This window comes from Xiphophorus hellerii, chromosome 13 (genome assembly GCF_003331165.1).
Source record: "Xiphophorus hellerii strain 12219 chromosome 13, Xiphophorus_hellerii-4.1, whole genome shotgun sequence".
Taxonomy (NCBI): domain Eukaryota; kingdom Metazoa; phylum Chordata; class Actinopteri; order Cyprinodontiformes; family Poeciliidae; genus Xiphophorus; species Xiphophorus hellerii.
Genome location: NC_045684.1, coordinates 23061925 through 23085288, shown reverse-complemented (window position 1 = coordinate 23085288; position 23364 = coordinate 23061925). Strand labels below are relative to the sequence as shown.

Sequence of the window (23364 nt, the reverse complement as noted above, 5' to 3'; positions counted from 1 at the left end):
GTTTACAGTGTAAATTTACCTCATTTTGACAAAATAGTTGGGCTGGTTTCTCCTTGAAGAATTTTGCGATTCCACTAATCACCTGGACAGCATCACTTCCTGGAATATCCACCCCTCTGGACCCAAGGAAGTCCTTTATTGTCTTTTCTTTCTTTGACAATTCCTCTGCCAGTCTGGTTTGTACTGGGAAGCCAAGAAGGGTGGTTGTGTGATCAAACAGGTGGATTGCTTCAAAGAGAAAAGGCCAGTCTTCTAATAACTTGCTGATGGAGTTTCCTCTGTTGATTGCTGCTCGCTGGATGCTATAGGTTTCAGCCATCATTCTTCGAACATCAGACTCTGGAAAATGATTTGTTTGGAAGGCAGTTTTCAGTTGTTCCTGTGTGAATTTTAGGTTTGTCACATTCTCAGGAGTTGGCTGCCACTGCACACAACCATAGCGATTTGAAGGCAAAGACTTTTTCTGTGATGCCATTTCATCTTCGCATTGTCTCTTTGTTGAACCAAAGCTCAATGGTCTCATAACATTTTCAACTCTGTTTTCAAGCTGTATAAACAGAGAATCATATCCTGTTCCAACAACTTTTAATCCATTGACCTCTCTGTCTTGGAAAGAGCAGGGATATTGCTCTATGATCTGCTGTGCAATGTTCCTCAACTTAGCTCTTCCAGGCCTTTTTTGGTCCTTCCCAAGAACATCATCAATGATGATGCGAACAAGTTCCCTTCTGTCTTTAGGTTTTGGTCTTTTCTTTTCTTCAACAGCAATCAAAAGTTGGGGTGGCATTTTGTGCCATGGCACAGGATATGCCTCACAGGAACCGGAAGTCACAGGTGATAGTTGCAGCTGGTGGCTATTCAGCTGCAAAGGTTCAGTAGTGGGGGCAGAATCAGCTTGCAATTCTAAATAGAATCAATAGAACAAAAACAAACAAACAAAAAACATGTTAATTATATTTATATGAACACAAGATTAAACCTAAATGTATATATATATATATATATATATATATATATATATATATATAACAAAGCTGGAGTCTGGACGTAAAAACTATCCTGTCAAAGTAAGAAAAAAAAAACCCCCACCTGCGTCTCACACCCAGGTTATCAAATTGTGCTTAACAATTAAAATAACTACAGCCTGACATTTAAGAATAAGCACAAGCAGTATGACGCCATGAACTGCTAACTTTCACGCGCCATTTATCAACAGTTTGGATATTGAAAAGAAAAAAACGCATAACACCAAAGGCTAAATCAAGAAAACTCACAGCAGACGACGACTGTCATATATATCAATAATTTGGGGGGCTATGTGAGACACATTCTTATTAAGATGGTCGAAAAAATCAAGCTAGCAAGTTTCTCAAGAGATAAATGCAAAAATGGGCGCCGTACTTGGAGTGTGGGAAAAAAAAGAGAAAAGCGGTCACCGTTATAAATAACCTCGTCTTACTTTTACATTTCAGAACCAAAAACGGTATTTAAAAAATATGAGTAAAAACATTTTTAGTAAAACGAATGCAAAATTATACCGTATTTACAAGAAGATAGCGGTTCGCCAGTCTGAAATATTATCTATACTAATACTATGTTTTGTTTTTTTAATTTAAAAAATGTTTATTGATTTACTTTACATTACCCCAGAGGTGCCAAAAACCGATTACTCCAACTTCTAAGTCCAACCTGGGTCCAGGATACACATTCAGTGTCGGAGAGAGAGCTTTGAATGGCTACAGAACAAGATTTTGCGCTTCGTGCAGGTTCTTGTTCCCATGATGCAATGCGCCAAATTGAAAATACGGGAAAAATACCTGTAAAATGTAAAAACGGAAAATTCCTTCAAATTTCTACTGTACATTTTACCGTTTTTTTTACAGTTTTTTTTTACAGTGCAGGTGTTCTAGCAAGGCTGGTTTCACTACATTGCTAATATGTCCTTAGAGCCCCTGTGGCTGTTTTAGCCACCAAAGAACATCCAGTATGTATCTGCTGTGTTTTGGACATTTTAACTGTTTTATTATTGCCCAGGAAAGGCTTTTGAAGATTTTTTTTGTTCTCACTACATGTAGCAGTGAAACACAAGTGCTGCCCTCCCACTTCCACCAGGCACTGGTTAGCTAACATTTAACTAGATGTGGCCTTCAGAAAGGTCCAGTTTTTCTGCCTAACTTGCAACCAGCTTGTCAGTTCCCATTTCCTACCTACCATGTGAGAGTGTGTGCGTTTGTGAGTGTGGGTACTCGTGTACCTACCACGTTGTCTGTTTCCATTTCCTAGCCATTGTATGGGTGTGTGTGTGTGTGTGCTGAATGGAGGACCTAAATACAGGAAGACTAATAGGCATGAAGGATCCAAACCAAGTTAAATAACAAAAAAGAAAGTTACTCAAAAAGGCAAAATAAAAAGTTAAAACCAGCAGTAGGAAGATGCAGCAGTAGGATATTGCAACTGACTCAATCTTGAAGAACAGGAGAGAGTGATTAGTGAGTTGAGTAACAGCAGGTGGATCTAATTAACTAAATAGAGAAAGCTGATGTCTGAGGGAATCTAAACAGGAACTGTTTTTCCATTGACTGAATAATTTTGTAAAATGAAATTGCAAAAATAAATTCACTTTATGGAAACAGCAATTAAAAAAAAAACACAAAAAGAGGTGTTTTTTGGGGCGTGCCGTGGTGGCGGAGGGGTTAGCGCGACCCACATTCAGGCAAAACGTAGCCTCGACGCGGCTGTCGCGGGTTCGACTCCTGGAGCCGACGACGTTTACCGCATGTCTTTTCCCCCTCTCCTTCCCCCTTTCCTGTCAGCCTACTTTGAAAAAAAGGGACACTAGAGCCCACAAAAAGACCCCTTGCGGGGCGATTAAAAAAAAACAACCATAAAAAAATAAATAAATTAAAAAATGAGGTGTTTTTTGGGGGGTTGCATATCAAAATTAGTGTATTCCGCAGAACCGCGATGGAAACACTATTTTCGCATCACTCAAGTCGTGATCAACAATCGGACGTTACTACTGGCAGAAAAGACGAAGAAGACGACAGGAAGTGGTAGGAGGATGACAGCATGGCATGTTATTTTTGAATGACTTATCACGCGAACAACTTATTCACATCTGCATTTGCTTTTTCGACATTAGTGGAATGTTGATAAGGTTTTGCTCACATTTGTAATGAAAACACAGCTATTGGCACACCCACAGAGTTGTGTGTGGGAGAGTCTCTCTTTTCTTCTTTCATTTCTGGATGAGACCAGCAGGTGTGGTTTCCCCATGCTGATGTCTTAGCATCCCTATCAGTTAACACAGACACACACTTTCTTTAAAGGACGTTGTGTTCTAATGAGATAAACTGAGTTGCCCGATTTCCCGTTCACTGGTATTAAAAAATGAGGATCATTAAATGCTAGCTTTGGACAAAACCTTTGGATCCTTCCTCTTTTCCTTTTGCCCGGGATCGAGCGGTGTTCTCCATGAGCGACCCGCAACCGCGTGCTGTTAAAACGAAACAACAACAAAACGTGTTGACGTCACAGATCACGGAGTTTAATCTCATACAAAGCAATCGACAACAAAGCTGCAGAGGTACAGAGATATACATTTTATACAGACAAGAGAACAGACAACACGAAACACAAAAGACAGACAAAGGCGCCCAAAATGTGGAGGAAAAGATGGAAAAAACCTCTCTCTCTGGCTTGCTGACCTGTACTTTTAATGAAAGAGGTGTTTCCCTATTTAATATATGCAGTCAAGGCGTTCCGTTCTTTGACCAATTAGAAACTTAGAAACTCCCGGAAACTCCCCTTCTTTACAGCTCCAATGTCTGGTTTTTATCTAACCACTTCGTGCCCATCTCCGTCCGACCTGGCCGAGAGGCGCCAAGAAGTCTGTTCTGCTCTCTCGGAATTGTAAATTTTATTGCTGTGTCTGTCAAAAGGGGGAGGAAAAAAGGCCCTGCTTTGTCTGCTGAATTCCCAACTGCTCAACAGAAACTATTCCAAATTAAAGTGTTGGCTATACCTTTACACATGTCGTGGATTAGCTATATTAAGCACCAAACAATAATTATTTTCTTTACAGTTCCCCCTTTTGAGGTCTTCAAAAAGACCTCAATAAAAATTGATTAAGCCTTCTAATACAGAGCCAAAAACTATGTATTAAAAAAATAAAACAAAACAAAAAATAGAAAACAAAAGGTTGACGTAGCCTAATTATATACAGTTCCCCCTTTTCAAACAAAACCCAAGGGTAAAAACGACTCATCCTTACAGAAATATAAAATCATAAAACAAAAACACAGGACAAACAAAACCCAAAGTATAAAATGAAAAAACAAAACAGAAACATACATAGAAAAATTAGTAAGAAATGTCTGCAACTTAAAGGACAACATTCACCACAAAATTACAATCTGCCAAAATGAGAAACACACAAAGTTACAATCTGCTGCTCGTCTTTTTCTGTTTTTTTTTTTTTTTTTTTTTTTTTTTTTTTTAAATGTCCATCGACAGTCTCTTAAAAAATATGAAGTCTTCGTCAGGAAATGTTCAAAAAATGCGCGCAAAAAACAAAACGACAGTCCTTTCCAGAGTTCACAACGAACGAAAAACACGCAATAAAAGTTTATGATGATCCTCTTGCAGCTTGATCTTCTTCGACTGGAAACCTCAAGAAACGACCTGTCACAGGTCATTACACAGACATTTTGTGTTCAACATGAATTTCATTAGCATCAGAAACACAATTACCACATTCTTTAATATCATCTTCATTACAGTCAGCATAATCAAACGATGGTTTCACCTAAAAATAAATTTGTTTTGTTATTTTCCATCCAGGGAAATTATTTTAATCCTTTTTATCAAAGAACGCAGACTTTGAAGGAGACCACATCCGCAGGGCACCAGGAAACCAGCTGCAAAACTATAATGACAAGACAGAGATCAGATTTATCCAAAGGCATCATTCATTTGTGTAATTCAACACAAACATCTTCAATTCACTTTGTGTTCAAGTGAATCCTCCAACGCTCGTGGCTCTGTGGCTGTTGTCTTCGAAATAAGTGTGAAGCCGCTTCTCCAAGGAGCCCCACCCCCGCCTCGCATGACACAGCTTGTATGACAGAGTCCAGAGTCCTGGAGCACCGAGCTCCAGGGCAGTCTGTGTGTAAAACCATGAGCAACACATCACGTGAAACCTTATCTCCTACTCTGTCCAGTTCTGTTCATCAAATGGTGGATGTGATCCCTTCAATTTACGTTTCTATTATAATATACTATAGCTCCTAACCGATGGAAAACACCAAAACCCTGTAATCATTTGCTTCAAAAGACATGTTTCCAAAGTAACGTGTTCCCAGAATGTTAAACATATGCAGATCTTTTCTTAAACCAATCTTGTAAAAATAGGATTAAACAAACGAAACAAAACAATCACAAAAACTTAAAAATGTAGTTGTAAAGCTTACATGTACCACCAAAAAATGAATAACAATGTGAGTTAAACAGTCCAGTTTAAATTACCTTCATAGAAGAAACTAGATCTTACTGGTTATTTGTCTAAATCATTTTACATACGTTCCTGAAACAAAATTCAAAAGAGTTAGACCTGGAGAAATTATAATGAAACAAATCCAGACATTTTCAAAATATACCGACATTACCTAGGCTTTTACTTGTCGTCGAATTTAAAGTTTTATCCAAATTCGTTGTAAATGAATGTAAATCAAAAAATCAAAATCAAGTTTACAAAAATCATTATAATCCCGCCTATGTACTTTTACTGATTAGTGATAACTTTAATCAAGAACAGATTCTTCAAAACATTTCTTAAAACATTCATGCTCCATTAAATTAATGCTCTGAACATGGCTGACACAATAATATTTTAATTTCTATAATTATTTTCCCAAGTTAATTAACCAAAATATGCTTCATTATCACTATAAATTTATCTATTTTCTCAAAATATGTTAGCCCATTGTCAGAAAATCTTTTAATGGAGAACAACTCAAACCTATCTAAAATAAGCACATATATTACCAGAAAATATTTTCCTTTCACTTTTATGTGTAGCACAGATCAGACATGTTCTTCAAAAATTTGTTTAAGTATTATAAAAGATGAACCCATGCATCTTCTCCCCCTTTGATACATTACTGGCTAATGTATCACTATTTCTAGTATGTGAAATAACGATGTTGATGAAACAGGGTTATTATTCAAGCTAAGAAAAATCCCACCGATATGCAACGTTGCCCTCGTCTAAAAAGTAAACCTTTCAAAAACAAACAGAACAATTTATTGTAGCATGCTTTAAACCTTCAAGATTATTATGTTCAAAAAACATTTCACATTACAGTTTCAAAACTCAGTATTCAATTTAACTCTCATGATTATCAAATAATTCGTTGTAGAAACTTCTCAAAAATTTTCAGCAGTGTTTGACAAAACGTGTTTACCAATTAAAAACTCAGTGAAGGTTATGCATAAACCAGGCAGAGAGACGTTGAAAGAGAAAAAAAATATAGTCTTAGTCAAGAAAATCTAAAAATGATAAATTTCGAAAAATACTGGTCAGAATATAACCAAATCTACAAATGAAAGAAATTAAACTAAAGACCAAAGTTCCCTATCCCCTGGTGAAGGGTCCAGAGGAAACTGATAACTCAAAAAAAAAATAATTCGTTATATTTAACAAAATAAACAAAGAACTGACACAAATAGCCAAATAAAAAATCAGACTAATGTAAAGAAATGTAAAGAGTAAAATCCTAAATTACTCACTACTTAATATATAAAGTAATATGAAAGGAAAACAGAAAATCATTACCAAGAGTGTCTGTGTGTGACAGGCGACTCAGTGTTTCGATGCTACAAACTTATATTTTACATTTTCCAGGAGGTAGTTTAAACGATGGGAGAGAAAATTATTTGCCTTACAGTTGTTTGTTCTTTTCTGCTGAGCTGCTGTGAGCAGAGGTTGCTTTGTACTTAAAATTAGTGATATGCAAAAAGGTTTCACATGTTAATTAGTTGACTCTAGTGGGGGTAGAAATTACAGCACAGCTGTAGCTTGTTCTCCCGTGCTGAACTTCTGTGAATGGGGGTTGAAACTCCTCCCTGAGCTCCATTATTCTCATATCTTAAATAAACATACTTGTCGCTTCTTCTTGTTTTGTTCTATGTATTTATTTTACTTAATTTTCTTATTTTATTTTATTCGAAGCCCTCTCGTCTGTCTATAGGCAGTATTGAATCATCTCGTATTACAGTTTAATATTGATTCTCTACAATAGTTCCATATAATCTTTTTTATTTATTAACCAATAAGTTATTTCAAACTTAATGTTATCCTTCAACAACAAATCTTGTAAATTTTAGCAAACTTTTCTATATTTAACCAATTTCTATTTAACAAGAGAGTGACTTCTAATTTATCCTGTCTAATTATCCGTAAGTCCTGTAGATTTAACAATCTTTTATCTATCTTAAAGTTTTGGTCTGTTTGAAAAAGACTGATTGTGAAAATATCTAGAGTCAGTTGTATATTGCAGTTTGTTGTTATCTGAACAATTACCTCTTACAGTTAGAGCCTGTTTCTCTAAAAATCTTCGTTTTTTTTTTTTTTCTTATCCTCAACTCATGAAAAAATCCTATTTTACTCATTGTATGTTATTCCATTTTCCTACTACCTTCACAGCCTTAGAAGGAATAATTAACATTATATCCACTATTCAGTTCTCAAGTCTATATAAATTTTTATTTAATTTATTTCATAGCTGTACCTAATCAGTTATGTATTTATCTATTTATCCATTCAGCATATTTATGTATTTAACTATTAATTTGCCAAGACAGCATTTCTAGAATCCTCTGTGACCTAATTTTCTTGGCTTATTCTTTCTTTCGTTATTTATTTATTCATTTATTTAACCGTAGAACCCATATTGTAATTTCAATTTGTTCAGATAATGTATTTTATCAAGATTCTATCCTTTAATCACCTTCCAAACTGTACACTGCAGGTCACAGTTACTGCTGTTATTGTTTAATTTTAAGAAGTTAGTTCAATTTAACACAGAGGATGTTTGTAAAAACTAGAAATTTTGCACCATCAAACAGCACTGAGAAAAATTCAGTAGTTATATGACATAAAATACCAAATGGTATTTTATCTCCAATCACACACTCTGTCAAACCAACATGAATTATAACACAAACAAAAACAAAATCACACAACACATTACAGAAAACACAAAACACACACATCTGGCCAGGTTTTATAGTCAGTCAAAATTTCATCAGTCCCCAAGTGTCAGTCTGTGGTCATTATTCTATCAAATTTTACTGTAATTTATATCAATTTTACTAAAATTTATATGAAATTTACTGAAGCTTCAGAAATTGTCCAATGTTGTCATGTGTCAATTTAATTAATTTTAAAATCCAATCGTCAGGAACCTTTTAATTCCCCGTGCACGTTTAAAAAGAGACATCTCAAAGTTATGTTAAAATCAAACCACAACCAATAATTTTGTTTTCTGGTACCAGTGTTATGTACTGAACTCCTATTTATTTTATTTAGTTATTTATGTTTTAAACTAAACGACCACGTTTTCGCCATCGTTCTACTTTCCCCGTTAAGACGAACCCCGACCATAAAATAGCGTACAGCACGTGTCGCAACTCAGTGTCCATAATAACTTCACAATAAAACGCAGCAAAATCAATGCAAATTCACACACACAGCGCTATCCAAACAACTTAACACTCTGCTGAAACACACAGCCAGCCCGAACTCGTGCACGCGCACACACACGGCCACACAGACACACACGCAGACACACATACGCACACACACATACACACATACACACACCCAGAGCTCTGGAGCAGACAGCCACGTGTCGCGGCAACAAGCACAGATCGCGACACACAGAGAAACATAAACACGTTTTCAGACAAACGTAACAGACAGACGGGGAAAAATAAAATGCCGGCCAAAAAATAAAAAATGCACCATATCAAAGCCTACCGCAGGCCGTTTATAAAGTCTACCGCAGACTATTTGTCAAAGCTTCCCGCAAGCTATTTTTAAAGTGTGCCAAACACTAATACTTGATTCCTGAACAGTCTACCTCAGACTATTGTCAAAGCTTCCCGCAAGCCATTTTTTTAAAGTGTCCCACACACTGAATAAACCTACCCCAGGTTATTTCAAAATACACAATTCCTAAATTTCTTTCTTTAAGGAGCACAGCCATGGGTCTCCAGGGAAAAAGACATAAACTTAAGAAAACCCAGCTTTTACAACTGAGGGAGCGCAAAATCCTCAGTCTGAACCCGCTACGGTCCGCTGTACATGCGTATTTCCATACAGTGTACCACACACTGAAAGCCTACCGCAGGCTATCGTTAAATTCCAATTATAACTAACAACAGACTATTTTAAGAGCAAAACTATCCACCCTTGCAGCTCCGAAACTCCGCGTGGCTGCGCACAACAAAAGAGTAATTAAAAAACGTCTTACCGCACCAGCCGGACGGATCGATCGGGGAGAGACCGCCACCCGCCAAGATTCCAGAACCGGACGAAGCCCCCAAATATTAAAAAATGAGGATCATTAAATGCTAGCTTTGGACAAAACCTTTGGATCCTTCCTCTTTTCCTTTTGCCCGGGATCGAGCGGCGTTCTCCATGAGCGACCCGCAACCGCGTGCTGTTAAAACGAAACAACAACAAAACGTGTTGACGTCACAGATCACGGAGTTTAATCTCATACAAAGCAATCGACAACAAAGCTGCAGAGGTACAGAGATATACATTTTATACAGACAAGAGAACAGACAACACGAAACACAAAAGACAGACAAAGGCGCCCAAAATGTGGAGGAAAAGATGGAAAAAAACCTCTCTCTCTGGCTTGCTGACCTGTACTTTTTAATGAAAGAGGTGTTTCCCTATTTAATATATGCAGTCAAGGCGTTCCGTTCTTTGACCAATTAGAAACTTAGAAACTCCCGGAAACTCCCCTTCTTTACAGCTCCGATGTCTGGTTTTTATCTAACCACTTCGTGCCCATCTCCGTCCGACCTGGCCGAGAGGCGCCAAGAAGTCTGTTCTGCTCTCTCGGAATTGTAAATTTTATTGCTGTGTCTGTCAAAAGGGGGAGGAAAAAAGGCCCTGCTTTGTCTGCTGAATTCCCAACTGCTCAACAGAAACTATTCCAAATTAAAGTGTTGGCTATACCTTTACACATGTCGTGGATTAGCTATATTAAGCACCAAACAATAATTATTTTCTTTACACTGGTCATGAGGTTATGTCTGACTGGTGTATGTGTTTGAAATTGTTCCTTTTTTCTCGCACTTTCAGCTGCATTCTCAAAGCAGCTGCCGTCGTGATCGTCTCTCTTTGCTCCTCAGGTCAAGCTGCACTAGTAATTATACATCTGTACATTTAGACATTTCATCTCATTACGTTTGCCCATACGTTCCTGGCTCCCTCTGCTAATTGTGCCTACCCTTTAACGCAGTTTAACGCCCGTACTTTCTTGCTCTATATACCAATTTAAGAAGGATGGAAGAAACTCATTTTGAAGTGCAAATGTGCTCTCGCTTCTAATTTCTGTCTTATCTCGGCCGTCTTTTTTTTTTTCTCTCGCTAAAAAGTACCTCTTCTTTCTCTTTTCTTCTTTTGTCCTCGCTCTCTGTGCAACAAAGGTTGTGAGTAAAAACTCTAATGAAGACCTGGGAGATTTCCTTCCTTCTGCGTCACCATAAAGGTCTTGGGGCATGAATAAAAAAAAAAAAAGACAAAGTGACGTGAAAGAAACTCCAGCTCAGAACAAGCATCGTTAGTGTGATGGTTAATCAACATGACAACCCTTCCATTGCTGCAAACACATTCCATCCTATTACATGTGAAATAACAAGCAGAAGTATCCAGATTCAGGATATCATATCTTCTAAAGCTTCGATATGCTTATTATAACCTTCAGAAGCTGCAACTGTTTCACTGTCTTCAAGTCGAAGCACTTCGTTTAAGTTTTCCTGAACCTTCTGCACATTGTCATGACGTCTAAAGATGGTATTGGGGGGAAAAAATCTATTTTATTTCAGTCCACAGTAGAGGTTTTAATCCATTAAAAGTGACGGAATATGTGTAAAAAATTAAAACCATGAAGTAAATTATTACTATCATTACTAATTACAAATTTAAATGCATTTTTGAGGGTTTTACGTGAAGGTAATTGTAACTTGGAAGAAAAAGCGATACGTAGTTGTCTGGGTTTTTTTTCTGTTTTGTTTTTTTTAGATTGAAAATCTTTAGATGAAAGAAAAAACACCAGTCTCTTAATTGTGGATCATTTCGTTCTTTGCACGTTTCGCATGTGACAAAAAAGTTATTTTCTGTTTTTGTTTTGGTGTGAACTAACTAACTTGACTCGGTAATTACACCGGGTCAGGATTGAGTGAAGGCAGCCGTTTCTGAGATGTTATCGTCCCTCGTTTCTAATTAACAGGCCTTCGGACAGAAAACAGCAGATCGAGTTCAGTTTCCTTTAGCTTGTTTTACACAGACTGATAATCAGCAAACACGTTCACTAAAACGACAGATCAAGACACGTCTTTCTACCAAAACACCTCGGATTTAAAGTTACAAATCCTTCAGCGGGGCCCCAATGCTTCATTGATATAACTACTGAGAGCATTCCCAGAATATTCTCCATGAATTAATTACACACTGTATTTTATTACACATGTCTCAATTCCAAGAGTTTCATTCATTTTGATCACCAAATATTTGTATGAAATGTGAAGAACTGAATTGCAATCATTGAAGTACTTTACTTATAGCAAGAGCAATAAATAAATAACACATAGTCAGTCAAAAACCAAATAATAAAAATGATTTTCTGAAATGATAGAACAAGGATTTAATCTCCCCATTTACGTCACTAGCAAAGCTAAAGGCAATTTCAACAATTGAGGTGAAAGGTCAAGGCTGCACAATCAACACATGAGGTGCAAGAGGAATGATTAGCAACAAACTAAACTGCTTCTGTTTTACGTTTGCTAAAATAAAAAAAATGTAGAGCCATCCATCAAAATGCTGAAGAGTAAAAAAAACAAACATCTTTAGCATATAAATAAAACGAGATTGAATGTCTTCGTAGCATCACTCTCAATGGAAATACAATGAAATACATAGGACCAAGAGTACAGCCCTGTGGTACACCCTACGGCAAAGAGGCCACAGAGGATAAATCGGACCCCCAACGTCACGCTGAAACTCCTGGTGGAGAAAATATCCAATGATTCCCAGACATGATCCACAGAGTCAAACACAGCGGTCAGATCCAACAGAACAAAGAAAATGTCATTCTTAACCTGTCGGTGGCGTTACGTTTATGCCATGTGGATGACGGTGAAGATTTGTGAACAGGTATGATTGGAGTCTGGAATTTGATCCGTCGGGTTGTTTCTGAACCACCGGGTCATTTTATGGAGGAGGTGGCGATGAACAGAAGAATACACCATACACGAATGTCTCTGTAATTTATCACATATAGGAAAAACAGAGATGCCCCAAGACAGTTCTGAATTATCAGTCTCCATGTTTCAGTCTCCTGCATCATCTCAGAAAAAGCAGAAAGAAAAAGAGTCCTCTCTCACTTTAGCCTCTGGGATTCTTAGATTTGTGTCCAGTACACAAACAGTTATCAAGCCGTAGCTCTTCTTCTTCACCTGAACTCTAAAGATCGAGTACCTTAAGATACCCACAGCTTTAGCTCTTCTCTACGGGGATTTGTTGGAGTTTTTTTTACTCAGAATGTCCCGCATTTTTACTTTGGAGCACAACTGCTAACCACCTGTAATAGCCTGAGGAAGAAATGGCCCCACTAGATTGGCAATGTTTTCTGGAGTCAGCCTGGAAGAAAAGAAAAGTGATCCCTGCCTCTGGGGTCATGTGAGGGTAGACGTCCATGGAGGGAGTTCTTCACTGGAGTACAATCTAAAATCACGCAAATTCGCAAAACTGTCAAAGTTGCTTCTAGTAACTTGGTGTCAGACGCGGTCCGCTACTTTCACCTTACCAGAATCCAAGAACTGTTGCAAAACTGCAATAGAAACAATAGAAATGCAATAGAAATAGAAACACTTTCTTCCGCATCACACGAGTCACATGATCAACAATGGGATGTTGCCACTGACGGAAACCATGAAGAAGAAGACAGGAAGTAGATGGAGGATGACGGCACGGCTTGCTTTTTAATGACTTATCGCGTAAACAAACATATACACGTTTGTTCTTAGATAATTCTGCAATTGTGAAATTTTTTCGACATTGGTGAAATATTGGATTAAAGTTTTGTGCACATTTGTAACGGAAACACAGTTTGTGATTGGATCATTGCAAAATATTCATTGTTTTCTTTTTCATTCAGTTTATTTCAGATTTCCAGCTTTACGGTTCTCCTGTTGACGACCCAGCATTTGGCCAAGCTTCAGCTTTCTGGAGTCCCATCCAAGACTCCAAGACTTAGTGGTGGTACGTAACTCACTGGCTGCAGAGTGACTACCGTAGTTTGCCTGTTTGCATCAACAGGTTCTTCTTTGTGGTCACTGCTGAGGTTTTCCATCTTTGAAGCTAAAACTGCTAAAACTCATACTATTATAGAGGCGGAGAAACATTTTGATGATCAGTTTATAACTTTGTGGCTTTTAATATCTTTCTCAATTCATGAGGGAGGTGTACTTAACATTTCCAATAGCTCTAAAGGTTTTTTTTTTCTTACATTGACAGTAAGTTCTAGTTTTATCTTTGTCAAAGATGAATTTACCTTCTTTCTGCCAGGTTAAAACCTAAGCTTTCATTTTGTCTCCTGGCTTATTCTCGATTTAGGATCTCTTGGTGTGACACTACCAGAAACAAACGATCCTTAAGTCAGAAGATTACTAAGACGTCCTCGAGAAGACCTGTGCGATCACGTGAAATCGAATCAAAACAAGACTTTCCTTAAGCTCAGGAACAAAACAGAGATAGAAGACAGCACTTTCGTTCTCAGTTGACCAGAGTTTGACCAAATCTAATTGCTGTTTGCTCTCACAGACTTGGCCATAATGACTTATAAAGAGATTTTCTAACAGCTACAGAAACACCATTAGTTCTTCATGCAATTTGAAGCATACACCCCCCTGATTGCTTGAGATAGAGCCATCTGGGAGATGGGCGGCTTGGCTCCTCTGCGATCGTCTGTCGAGCTTTAGTGCTGCCTCTCGCGTTCGGCTTCATCTCTGCGGGATTCTCTGTGGATTCAGGTTGCTTTTCTCTTTATGTTTTCTTTTATTTCTTTCTGGCAGCCAGTGTGCCGCAAAGCTGACTAATGGATCGATGGTTGTGTGGATAATGGTGACTTTGCACAAGTTTATGTCTCACTTAGCATCCCTTGGTGTCCTGTGTGCAGGAATAAAGAAACAGAAGCTCTGGAAGAGTTTCTGAAACAAACATAAAAATAAACAGCTAGTGGCTGACATCTTGGAATATACCGAGATGTGCTGGTTTTACTTGATTCGATATCCCTGAGAAGTCGTGCCATTTAAGATTTTTATAACACAAACGGATATGAGTTTACTTATCAACCCAAGTGATCGACTGTGTTCATGTTTTTCATTGAAAAGTAACTGAAGCTCAGGATGTTTCATAGAGAGGATCTGTGAAAGTACATTTTTACTTTCTACTACATATTATCAAGTTGATTTTGGTCTGGACTTTGACTGGACCGTTCTAAGACATGTATGATGTAAATCTCACTCTTTTAGGGCTCCTGTTCTGCAACTTTTAGATGTTTGACGTCTTCTAAAAACGGTTCAACCAAGGACTGTGTTTGCAAATTAGCCTGTGACTAGAAAAAAAAAATTTGTTCAAAACAATGGTTGCTTTGTTTTTATCATGTGACATCGTTTACTGTACTTAGTGAGATAAACTTGAAATGAATTGAATGTGTGAACCAAATGGATGAATTATGGCTGGGTCTGACTGATCCGTTTGACTCTATATCTGCGATTCCATTACAAATATGCGCCAAACCTTGTCAATATTCTGCTAATGTTGAAAAAAATAAAAAAAATTTGCAATATTTCCGTCAAAAGAGAAATCCATTCAAAAACATGTGAATAAGTTTAACACGATAAGTCATTAAAACCTTGTCGCGCCAGGATCCTCCGACTACTTCCTGTCGTCGTCTTCTTCGTGGTTTGCGCCAGTGGTAACATCCGGTTGTTGATCATGTGACTCGTGTGATTAAAAAAAAAGTGTTTCTATTGCAGTTTTGCGAAATGAAACCAATTTTGATACGAAATTGGTGTGTTTCCATTGAGCAAATTTATTTTCAAACGTCAAATTGCTCAATTTCATGGTAATTGAAAACGCAGCTTGTGTTGCCCTGTGATGGATTGCCTTCCATGTACCCTGAGGTTGGAGGGGGTATGAATACTTTTGAGATGAGCTGCATGTCAAGCTTGTCTGGTTTCTCTTTTTTTGTCTTTTTTATGCCCGGTATTTATCTTCGACAAAAAACTCCCCCAAAAAGACGTCCTCGTTACCAAGAACAGCATCCCCACTTGAGACGGAAATGACATGAAACGCGGTGGAAATTGGGAAGTAATTGCGCAGCTGGTCTCATGTTTTCAGACCAAACTAATCAGGCCATACCTCGGCAAGTGAGTACATTGCATGTTATTTTCAATAACAACAACAAAAAAAGAAGAGGAGGAGGAGGAGGAGGAGTAAGAGACATGGACAAAGTGGAAAGAAAGAGAGAGGGACCAGACTTCCTCAAGTGCTGATTGGTGAACGGGGTCCAGGTGTACTGGAGATGAGGGGAAGAGGGACCATCTGCTTACCCAGACAGCGCACGACAAATACGACATGTTCATTATGATTCAGAGGCACACAGGAATGCTTCCTGTACTTCAGTTTGGCCTGGAGCGACGTACATCCATATGCAGCGAGCTGACCGTTGGCTGCTGCAGTCGGTTTGTGTGTGTGTGTGTGGGGGTGTGCGCGTGTGTGTGTGTGTGTGTAACGGGCTCTCGTGGCATGTTTGCCCACACAGCTGACTGCATCTCACCATGGCTGCCAGGGATGTGACTAATCCTTTCTTTCCTGTTCTGGTTGGCATCGTTTAAAATCACTTGCAGCTTTCCGACACCTTTTTATTGTATTACATTGTTTATTTATTTATTTATTTTTTTTCCCGAACTCAAATTTTCCGATTCAAATTGAGTCTGGTTAAGATTAACTGTAAGATTATTTCAGCAACAAGGCAGTTCAAAGTGCTTTACCTGAATTAGAAGGAAATACAAACAAAACAACAAAACCAAAAGACAAACATGTAAAAGTATAGAGCTACATATTAGATCCCCATGTTTAACAAGAATAAGTAGTCTGTAATTTATAAACTAATAAGGGTTTCTATGGATTCTTAATCTGATAAAATGAACGGAGTATTTTCTCTAAATGAACTAATAGGACTTTCTTTGGATTCTAAGTTTGTTCTAATTTCTGCTCTGGGTTGAGTGAAGAATGTAAACTAAATGTTCAAGAGTAATCATTATAAAATATTTCAATTAAAAAGTACAATAAATCAGTGTATCAGTATTAACTAAAGGCAGCTTTGATCAAACGGGTTTTTAATCTGGATTTAAATTTATAGGGCATCAAAAGAAAACCTGACTATGAATTTATGGCATCTGTTCCTACTGTGGAAACATTTTAAGTATGACAGCAGCAAAAAGGAGGGAAATGAAGGATGTATACAATGTGAAAATATATAAAAGCTGCCTTTTGACACCATATGTGTGATGAGTCTATCCATAATAGATGAATTTGACTTTCTGAGATGACTTTAAGCTCTAGATATTAAATTTTTTTTTACATTTACTGATGTATCCAGGAAGTTGCTTCAGTGAAATTTCTCCCTTCTCCAGACTCGGTGGGATCCGACTCTTCAGTAGAGCTGTGCTAATGCAGAAATGACAGAATGTCGAATTATTCTACCACCCGTTTGAAATCTGCCTGAACTGTCCAGACGTAATGTTCACGTTTATATATGTGTGACAAAGAAATCATTTTCTTTAATGATTTTCCGGGAGAGATTTAAAACCCGCTCACTGTTCAAAAATTAACGTGCGTAACTTAGAAAAAGACACAGCTGAGCAATATTGCGATATGAACCTGCTGGAAAGTGGGGGGAAAAAAAGGGATTATTCTTGATGAACAGCTGTAATATTCTCACATGTGGAGCTTATTAGGGTTTAACTGTATTCTGACGTACCTGATGTTACCTGTAACCTGCCACCAGGCCGTATGCTGTTTTCTATCAACTTCTCTTTATTACAGTTTGGCAAATCGACTCTGCTCTGTGCTTCCTATTTCATTACACCAAACTGTTTTCATCTGAAAGTTTACAGGGATGTTGATCCTGATCACATCTCATTTCTTTGGCCCTTCACACAGTGAATACGATATAAACAACATGCCAGGTACTTTTTAAGCCTCAGGGACCCTCAAGCACAGCAGCAAGTCTTGTAATTATTTTTTTTTTAATAAGGGATTAAAATCCCCTGCAGCAGATAAAGCTTTTACAATTTAAACTAATTGATTCTAAAATTTATCTTGTAATTTTAAGGAAGTCATTTGTTACCAGCCAAGTTTATCTGATGGTATCATATGCGTTTAATTTGGTGCCAAATAACAACAATTATCTTGATTTGTTTTTGAGGAGGACTATTAATAAAACATCTGATCTGGTCATGTGATTATTTTTTTATAATGCTCCACATAACTGTGTGAATTAGGAATAAATACCAGATATTACAATCCTGTTGTATCTGTCTCCATCATTCAGCTCTAGTACTGGAACCACAGCTGCAATTTGTGGAACCATTAAAAAAAAAAAAAAAAAAACGCAAGACATTTTTGATTTAATGGATCTTGTCATAACCTTTTCAATCGCAGTATTTGCTTTTTCTGCCCTTCATTTGCAATAACGTTCTGAGTGAAAACAGATTGGGTCACAGCGCCCCCTGTCTGTCTGTCTTCCTCTGCCCGCCGGGTCAGAAAGCGGCTGAAACGTTGCCGTTACATGTTCTGACGTTCAGAGCAACGTTGCTGAGTTTGTAAAGCAGCAGAGCAACTTCTTCTGTAAGTTTTAGCTGCACTTGGAAAACATAACAAGCTGAATTATCAACGAGTCATATCAAAGCAAGAAATAAACACACACCAACAAATTGATTTCATGACTCGACTTTTAAAGAACAGAGTTTATAACTCGACTACTGGTGTATAAAACACAGAGTTGCTTGTTAAATGTGAACCATGTCAACCTCTCCTTTAAATGTGGAGTGAAAACTTTTACTTTGGAGCAGCTTTTGATCAGAGACGCAACGTTTTCATGCTTCTGCTTTTACTTTTCCCATAAAGCCCCTTTGGATTGCTTTGTGTGTGAATGGTGCGGTATCAACATACTCAGTACTGCCTAGTATTTCCCCGACACTTTAGCGAATTGATTCTCATCTTTAGCCAGAACAACACACAACTGTACCGAAGCCTCCGGCTGAATGTGTTGAGTCAGATAAATGTTGGACTTGCAGAAACTTCTGCTGCCTTGAAGAAAAACTGCCACTGCGTCCTCCAGAAAGTCACGTCGGAATGCAAACATTGAGCATGCATCACTGATGAAATCTAGGCTGTGTTTTCACGCAGCATGGATTTCTAGAGAAGTATCTGGGACGCAGTGTGGTATATTCTTTATTTAATCGGGTCGGCATCAGGTGGAAAAATCTTGATTACATAATACATGTTTTTCTTTTCGTATTTTCTCTTACAGCAGAAGGAAGATGTAACAACAACAAGATTTAACACGCAGTGTGTTCAGACACCAAATGCACAACTCACTGCTTGAAGCAAACTGCTCAGTTCTACTCAGTTTCTTTCCTTCTTCTTGAGCTAATATCTCTTTTGAAGTTTTTAATCTGTCAGTCATTGCTCACCTCCATGCTGTGTAGCTCACACCCACCCTGCCTGACTCTATTGGACACCTTTGCGGGCAATAATGAATTGGTTCTATCTGTCAGCGCTATTTTTGTAGGTGAATATATCTGCTCAGCCTTTTTTTTTCTTCCTGCCTTTTCTTTTTATTCTCCAATTTAAGACTGGTCAAATAATGATTTGATATGGTAAAGCTGCTATTACTTTCATAACATGTATATTAAAAACATGAGTCCAAACAAAAGCAAAAGAAGGGGATTATATCATGTGTATGGAGCTAAATTAGGGCCATATAGTTTGCTCAATTTGTTTTGAAACTGAGCAAAATGTAAAACTGAAAAACGATTTGAGACTGAAAAAACTTTCCCACTGAAAAATGTTAACTTCATAGTGTTATGCTAGATCAAATCCCCCTTTGTTTCTTCAAAATTCAAGTATCGTCTAGTGATGCCCTCAAGTTATCAGAAAGTTGAACAAACGTCCCTTTCATTCTCAGTTTCAAGCATCCGGCATGCTGAGGTGAGTGAATCTACACAGTATAGCATAAGATTACACAATGTTTTCATTGGGTCGTTGTCATCGCCTGGCCATCGCTTTCCTTCACAGTTTCGCCTGATTCTCATCTCCCTTCAGTTCTCCGTCTGAAATTTGTCCCATTGAGCTCGATTTCTCAGGATGCATTTCATCAGTCGGCGAACAGAAGGAAGAGTTGTGAACGATGGCATTGAGTTTCCTCTGCAATTTTGAACTGTGGTATGCCTGTGGTTTGTGGTTTGGCAACGGCAGCTGAGAAAGTGAACAGGAACCTTTCAGTCCACCTCTAAATATTTAGCAATTAAAAACGGAATGCTTACGGCATTTTATTGCTGGCAAAGACAACAAGGCTATACACCCCACCGGTTGTTTACGGTGCAAGCAGTTTCCAGTAAGCTTACTAGCGTCGCTTCCTTCATGACCAAGCTAGCGTATTTCATACGTCACGGCCAAAACGTTAGGTTTTGGGTAAAATCAGAACCAACCGTTTAAAACTTTGACTTAGTCCACGCCTCCAGGAAGCAATCGCTTCAAAACAGCTGAGGGTTCAGACCTTCTTTACCAAGCAAAGCGTAGAACAAGAGGCTGTTTTTTTTGTTGTTTTTTACCAACCTGTTGTGGTAATGAAGCATTTTTGTAGCAGTCATCCACATGTGTGTGGTATGAAGTGGTTATTAAATGATGTTTGTCCCAACGTCCAATGGGTAGTAAGATGATAATGGAGTACTATTTTACTTGGCTGTCCTCTCTTTTTGTGCCATTGAAATGAAAGACACATTTACAATAATGTGATTGGGTGATACAATTTAAACGAAGCACTTCTGTAGAATTCGTACCTTGTATCCATTGGAAGCATGTAGAAAACCTTCAAATGGAGTGAAGGATGATAAACAAGCACTGAACTTCATCTTTGACGAAGTAACTCGGTGACGGCTTGATGTGCTAATTGTTGGTTTCCAATCCTGACTTCCTCAACACCACCGTTTAACACCTCACCACAGCTCACCTTCCCTCTGTGGATATTACTTGTACCCACCAACCCCCCGACACACACCCCCACACACCCCCCCCCACACACACACACACCTCCCTTTGGAATCTGCCTGGACACATTTCTTTGGATAATTGCCAAATTCGTGTCACATAGCCGCTCTGAACTTTCAGAGCTGTCGCTGCCAAACTCCGCTTAGCGTCTAATAAATTATACATCATGTGGGAGGGAGAGAGCGAGGACGAGAGGCAGGACTGTGTGTTTGTAGATCATTAAATCCTCCGATGTCTCGGGCGTTCAACAAGTCTTTAGAAATGGGTGACAAGCCAAGAAAGCAATATGAAACGAGAGGAGGAAGAGCATTTGCATGGTATGGCGAGTTGGAATTAAATGACACTAATTTCTTGTGTAATGTGGGGTGTGAGACAGGCGAAAAACTTGTTAGAATCCTCTGCCTATCGACTCCGTGTCTGTCATTCATTCAAATTCATCGCGGCTGACAGGGAAGGCAGCGTGACACAGAGCATCTGTGACACAAACGCAGCATCCACTGGCTGCAGGCTGCTGCATTAATACTTTTTCACTCCAGTGAAAACCTGAGAACAATTTTAGCCGTTTCTCTGCTGGGCTTTCTGGATGTTGCACAACCAAGTTTAAGATTCAATAAGATGAATTGGTGTTCTCATAACGGGTTAATAGTGCTAACAGGGAGCAGAAAGGACTAGCTAACAGACCGGTTGCTGGTGAACTGCTTTATAGCTGATATAAATGATAAATAAAGCAGCAGTTATTTATTATTTGAAGGTTTTCTGATGAATGGTGACGACTTGATTAAAGACGCTGTGAGGCACAAGCTGTTGCTACCTTCAGACCGGCTTACATATGGAGCAACTTGTTCCTTCATATTTGCTTCCATGTGATGTTAGCCCAGCTGTTGCATTTGGATTTTATTTGAAAACAAACCTAGCAATAAAGATCGCTTTGGTTCAGTAGGTGGTTTAGTTAGAAAAGGTTTCATATTTCTCCTATACCACTGCAGTACACGTAAAGGAAAACCTCTACAGGTATTTGTTTAGTTTTCTGATGAACAAATATGAACGCTGAACATGGAGTGACGTAATCCCATCAGACCGTTTACAGTTTTCACCACGGCCTCAAGGGCGGCGACAGTGCGGTTTGTTCGGTCAGCCAGGAGCTCCTCTGGGTCTTTGTGGTTCCTGAGATATAATTTAACAAATGGGAATAACAACTGACCTCCAAACATTTCATTCCTTGAAAAAGAAATGTTGTAGCTTTTGTTCTTCTGCACTTCTTCTGACCGGCGCCATCTTTTGAAAAAAGCATGGTGAACCTAGTCAGGCGGTACCTAGTTATATTTTACTTTCTTTTTTTTTTTTTAAGTTTTTTTTTTTACTTGTAGGACTTTCCTGTCAGGCAAAAGTTTTAGTTGCACTCAAATATCTTCATTGACTCGTTTTGTGACTTGTGGTGGTTGAGTCTACCGGCATAAACTGCTAGCAGGACTAGCTAGCTTTTTTTTTTTTTTTTGCTATGTTTGCTCGTAATGCAGCAAGTTCCCACAACCATCTAATATGTCTATGGTTTTTTTTTTTAATCTTACATTTTATTCATGGTGGCATTAAAAAGGTTTAATAATGTCTTAAATGTAACTTGCTGAATCTAGCAGATGCCCAGTGCCACCTCCACTGGTCTTTTCAGTTTTCTGCTCCATCTTCTTGGAACCAGTTACAGAAATACATGAACCTAAAGGTGCTGGGTTTTTTTTACTGATTTTGAGAAGGAATAATCTGTTTGTAAATGTTTTAACTGTTGAATCGGCTAACTAATTTATTTATGTTAACTTTCTGTCTTGCTGTCAATGTTCCATAATCGCTGTGTGTTTCTGCTAATCTTACCCAGGATTCTCTTGTAAAGAGATTTGTAATCTCGATGAGATTTTCCTGGTGGAATAATGGTTAGTATGTGAAAAAGTAATGATTAGAAAAGAGCAAATAAAAATAAATTTAAGTAGAATCTGACAATGTGTAGTAAACTAAAAGGTCTCGAGGAGAATTTGTCATATTTTGAGGCAAATGTCTGACGGGTGGGTTTCTACCTGTGACGCCGGGCAGAAATCCAGGAGAAGGAAGGAAAGTTTAACAAGTGTCCTAAACACAAAGTTTCTGGTCCAGGGTGGTGCTTTAAGTCTGGCCGGAGGGCTGCTGCGAGGACGAGGAGAGACGAGGAATGTAGCTTGACTGGCAAATGTCAAATTCCTCCCATTACCAAGAAACCAGGTGATGTGGAGGAATGAGTCCAGGAAGTGTCCAGGTAAGATGACTTCCTCTTGGGGTAAACGGGAAGCATGAGAGAACTTTCTAGAAGGTGTGCACCTGTGTTTGGATGATTAAATATTAATTACATTTTTTTTCCCCCCACCGTCACAACTTTGCTACCTCATTTTCCTAAATACTGTGACTTTCAGTGGTGATAACCCGACTTATTGATGGTCGTAATACCGTTACATCATTTATGTGCTTTCCTGAGCAAATGAAAACATGATATCATTAGTAGAAACGAGTGTTGGGTTATTTTCCGACTCTGTTTGATAGTTACATCTGCAGAGATCAATACAGATTTCTATCAGCCTCATTAATTCCCAGCTTTTTATTGCCAAACTCCTTCCTGTGTTGCATGCAAGAGAGAAAAAAAAGTGTTTTATTGTGTGTAACAGGACGTCCAACACCCCCCCAAGCGCGGAGAGATGTTCTGAAAC

At 38.4% G+C, this 23364-nt stretch overlaps 1 protein-coding gene and 1 long non-coding RNA gene across 4 annotated transcripts in view; one reads left to right on the top strand and one right to left on the bottom strand.

Moving 5' to 3' along the window:
- Positions 1–1884, bottom strand: part of LOC116730611 (uncharacterized) — an 11680-nt gene extending 9796 nt beyond the window's left edge. The window contains exons 1-2 of one of the 3 annotated variants that reach the window (XM_032579956.1): positions 1646–1884; positions 20–339 (exon numbers count right to left, since the gene is read on the bottom strand). In XM_032579956.1, coding sequence (XP_032435847.1) covers positions 20–322 — 303 coding nt within the window. In that variant the 5' untranslated portion in view covers positions 323–339; positions 1646–1884. Of the gene's footprint in view, positions 1–19; positions 352–1645 lie in introns of those variants that run through there. The other 2 variants (XM_032579955.1, XM_032579957.1) reach the window with 2 other exon arrangements.
- LOC116730613 (uncharacterized) lies at positions 287–23364 on the top strand. Its single transcript, XR_004341364.1, has 3 exons — positions 287–383; positions 11475–11480; positions 23353–23364. It is a non-coding gene; the product is annotated as an uncharacterized LOC116730613 (long non-coding RNA).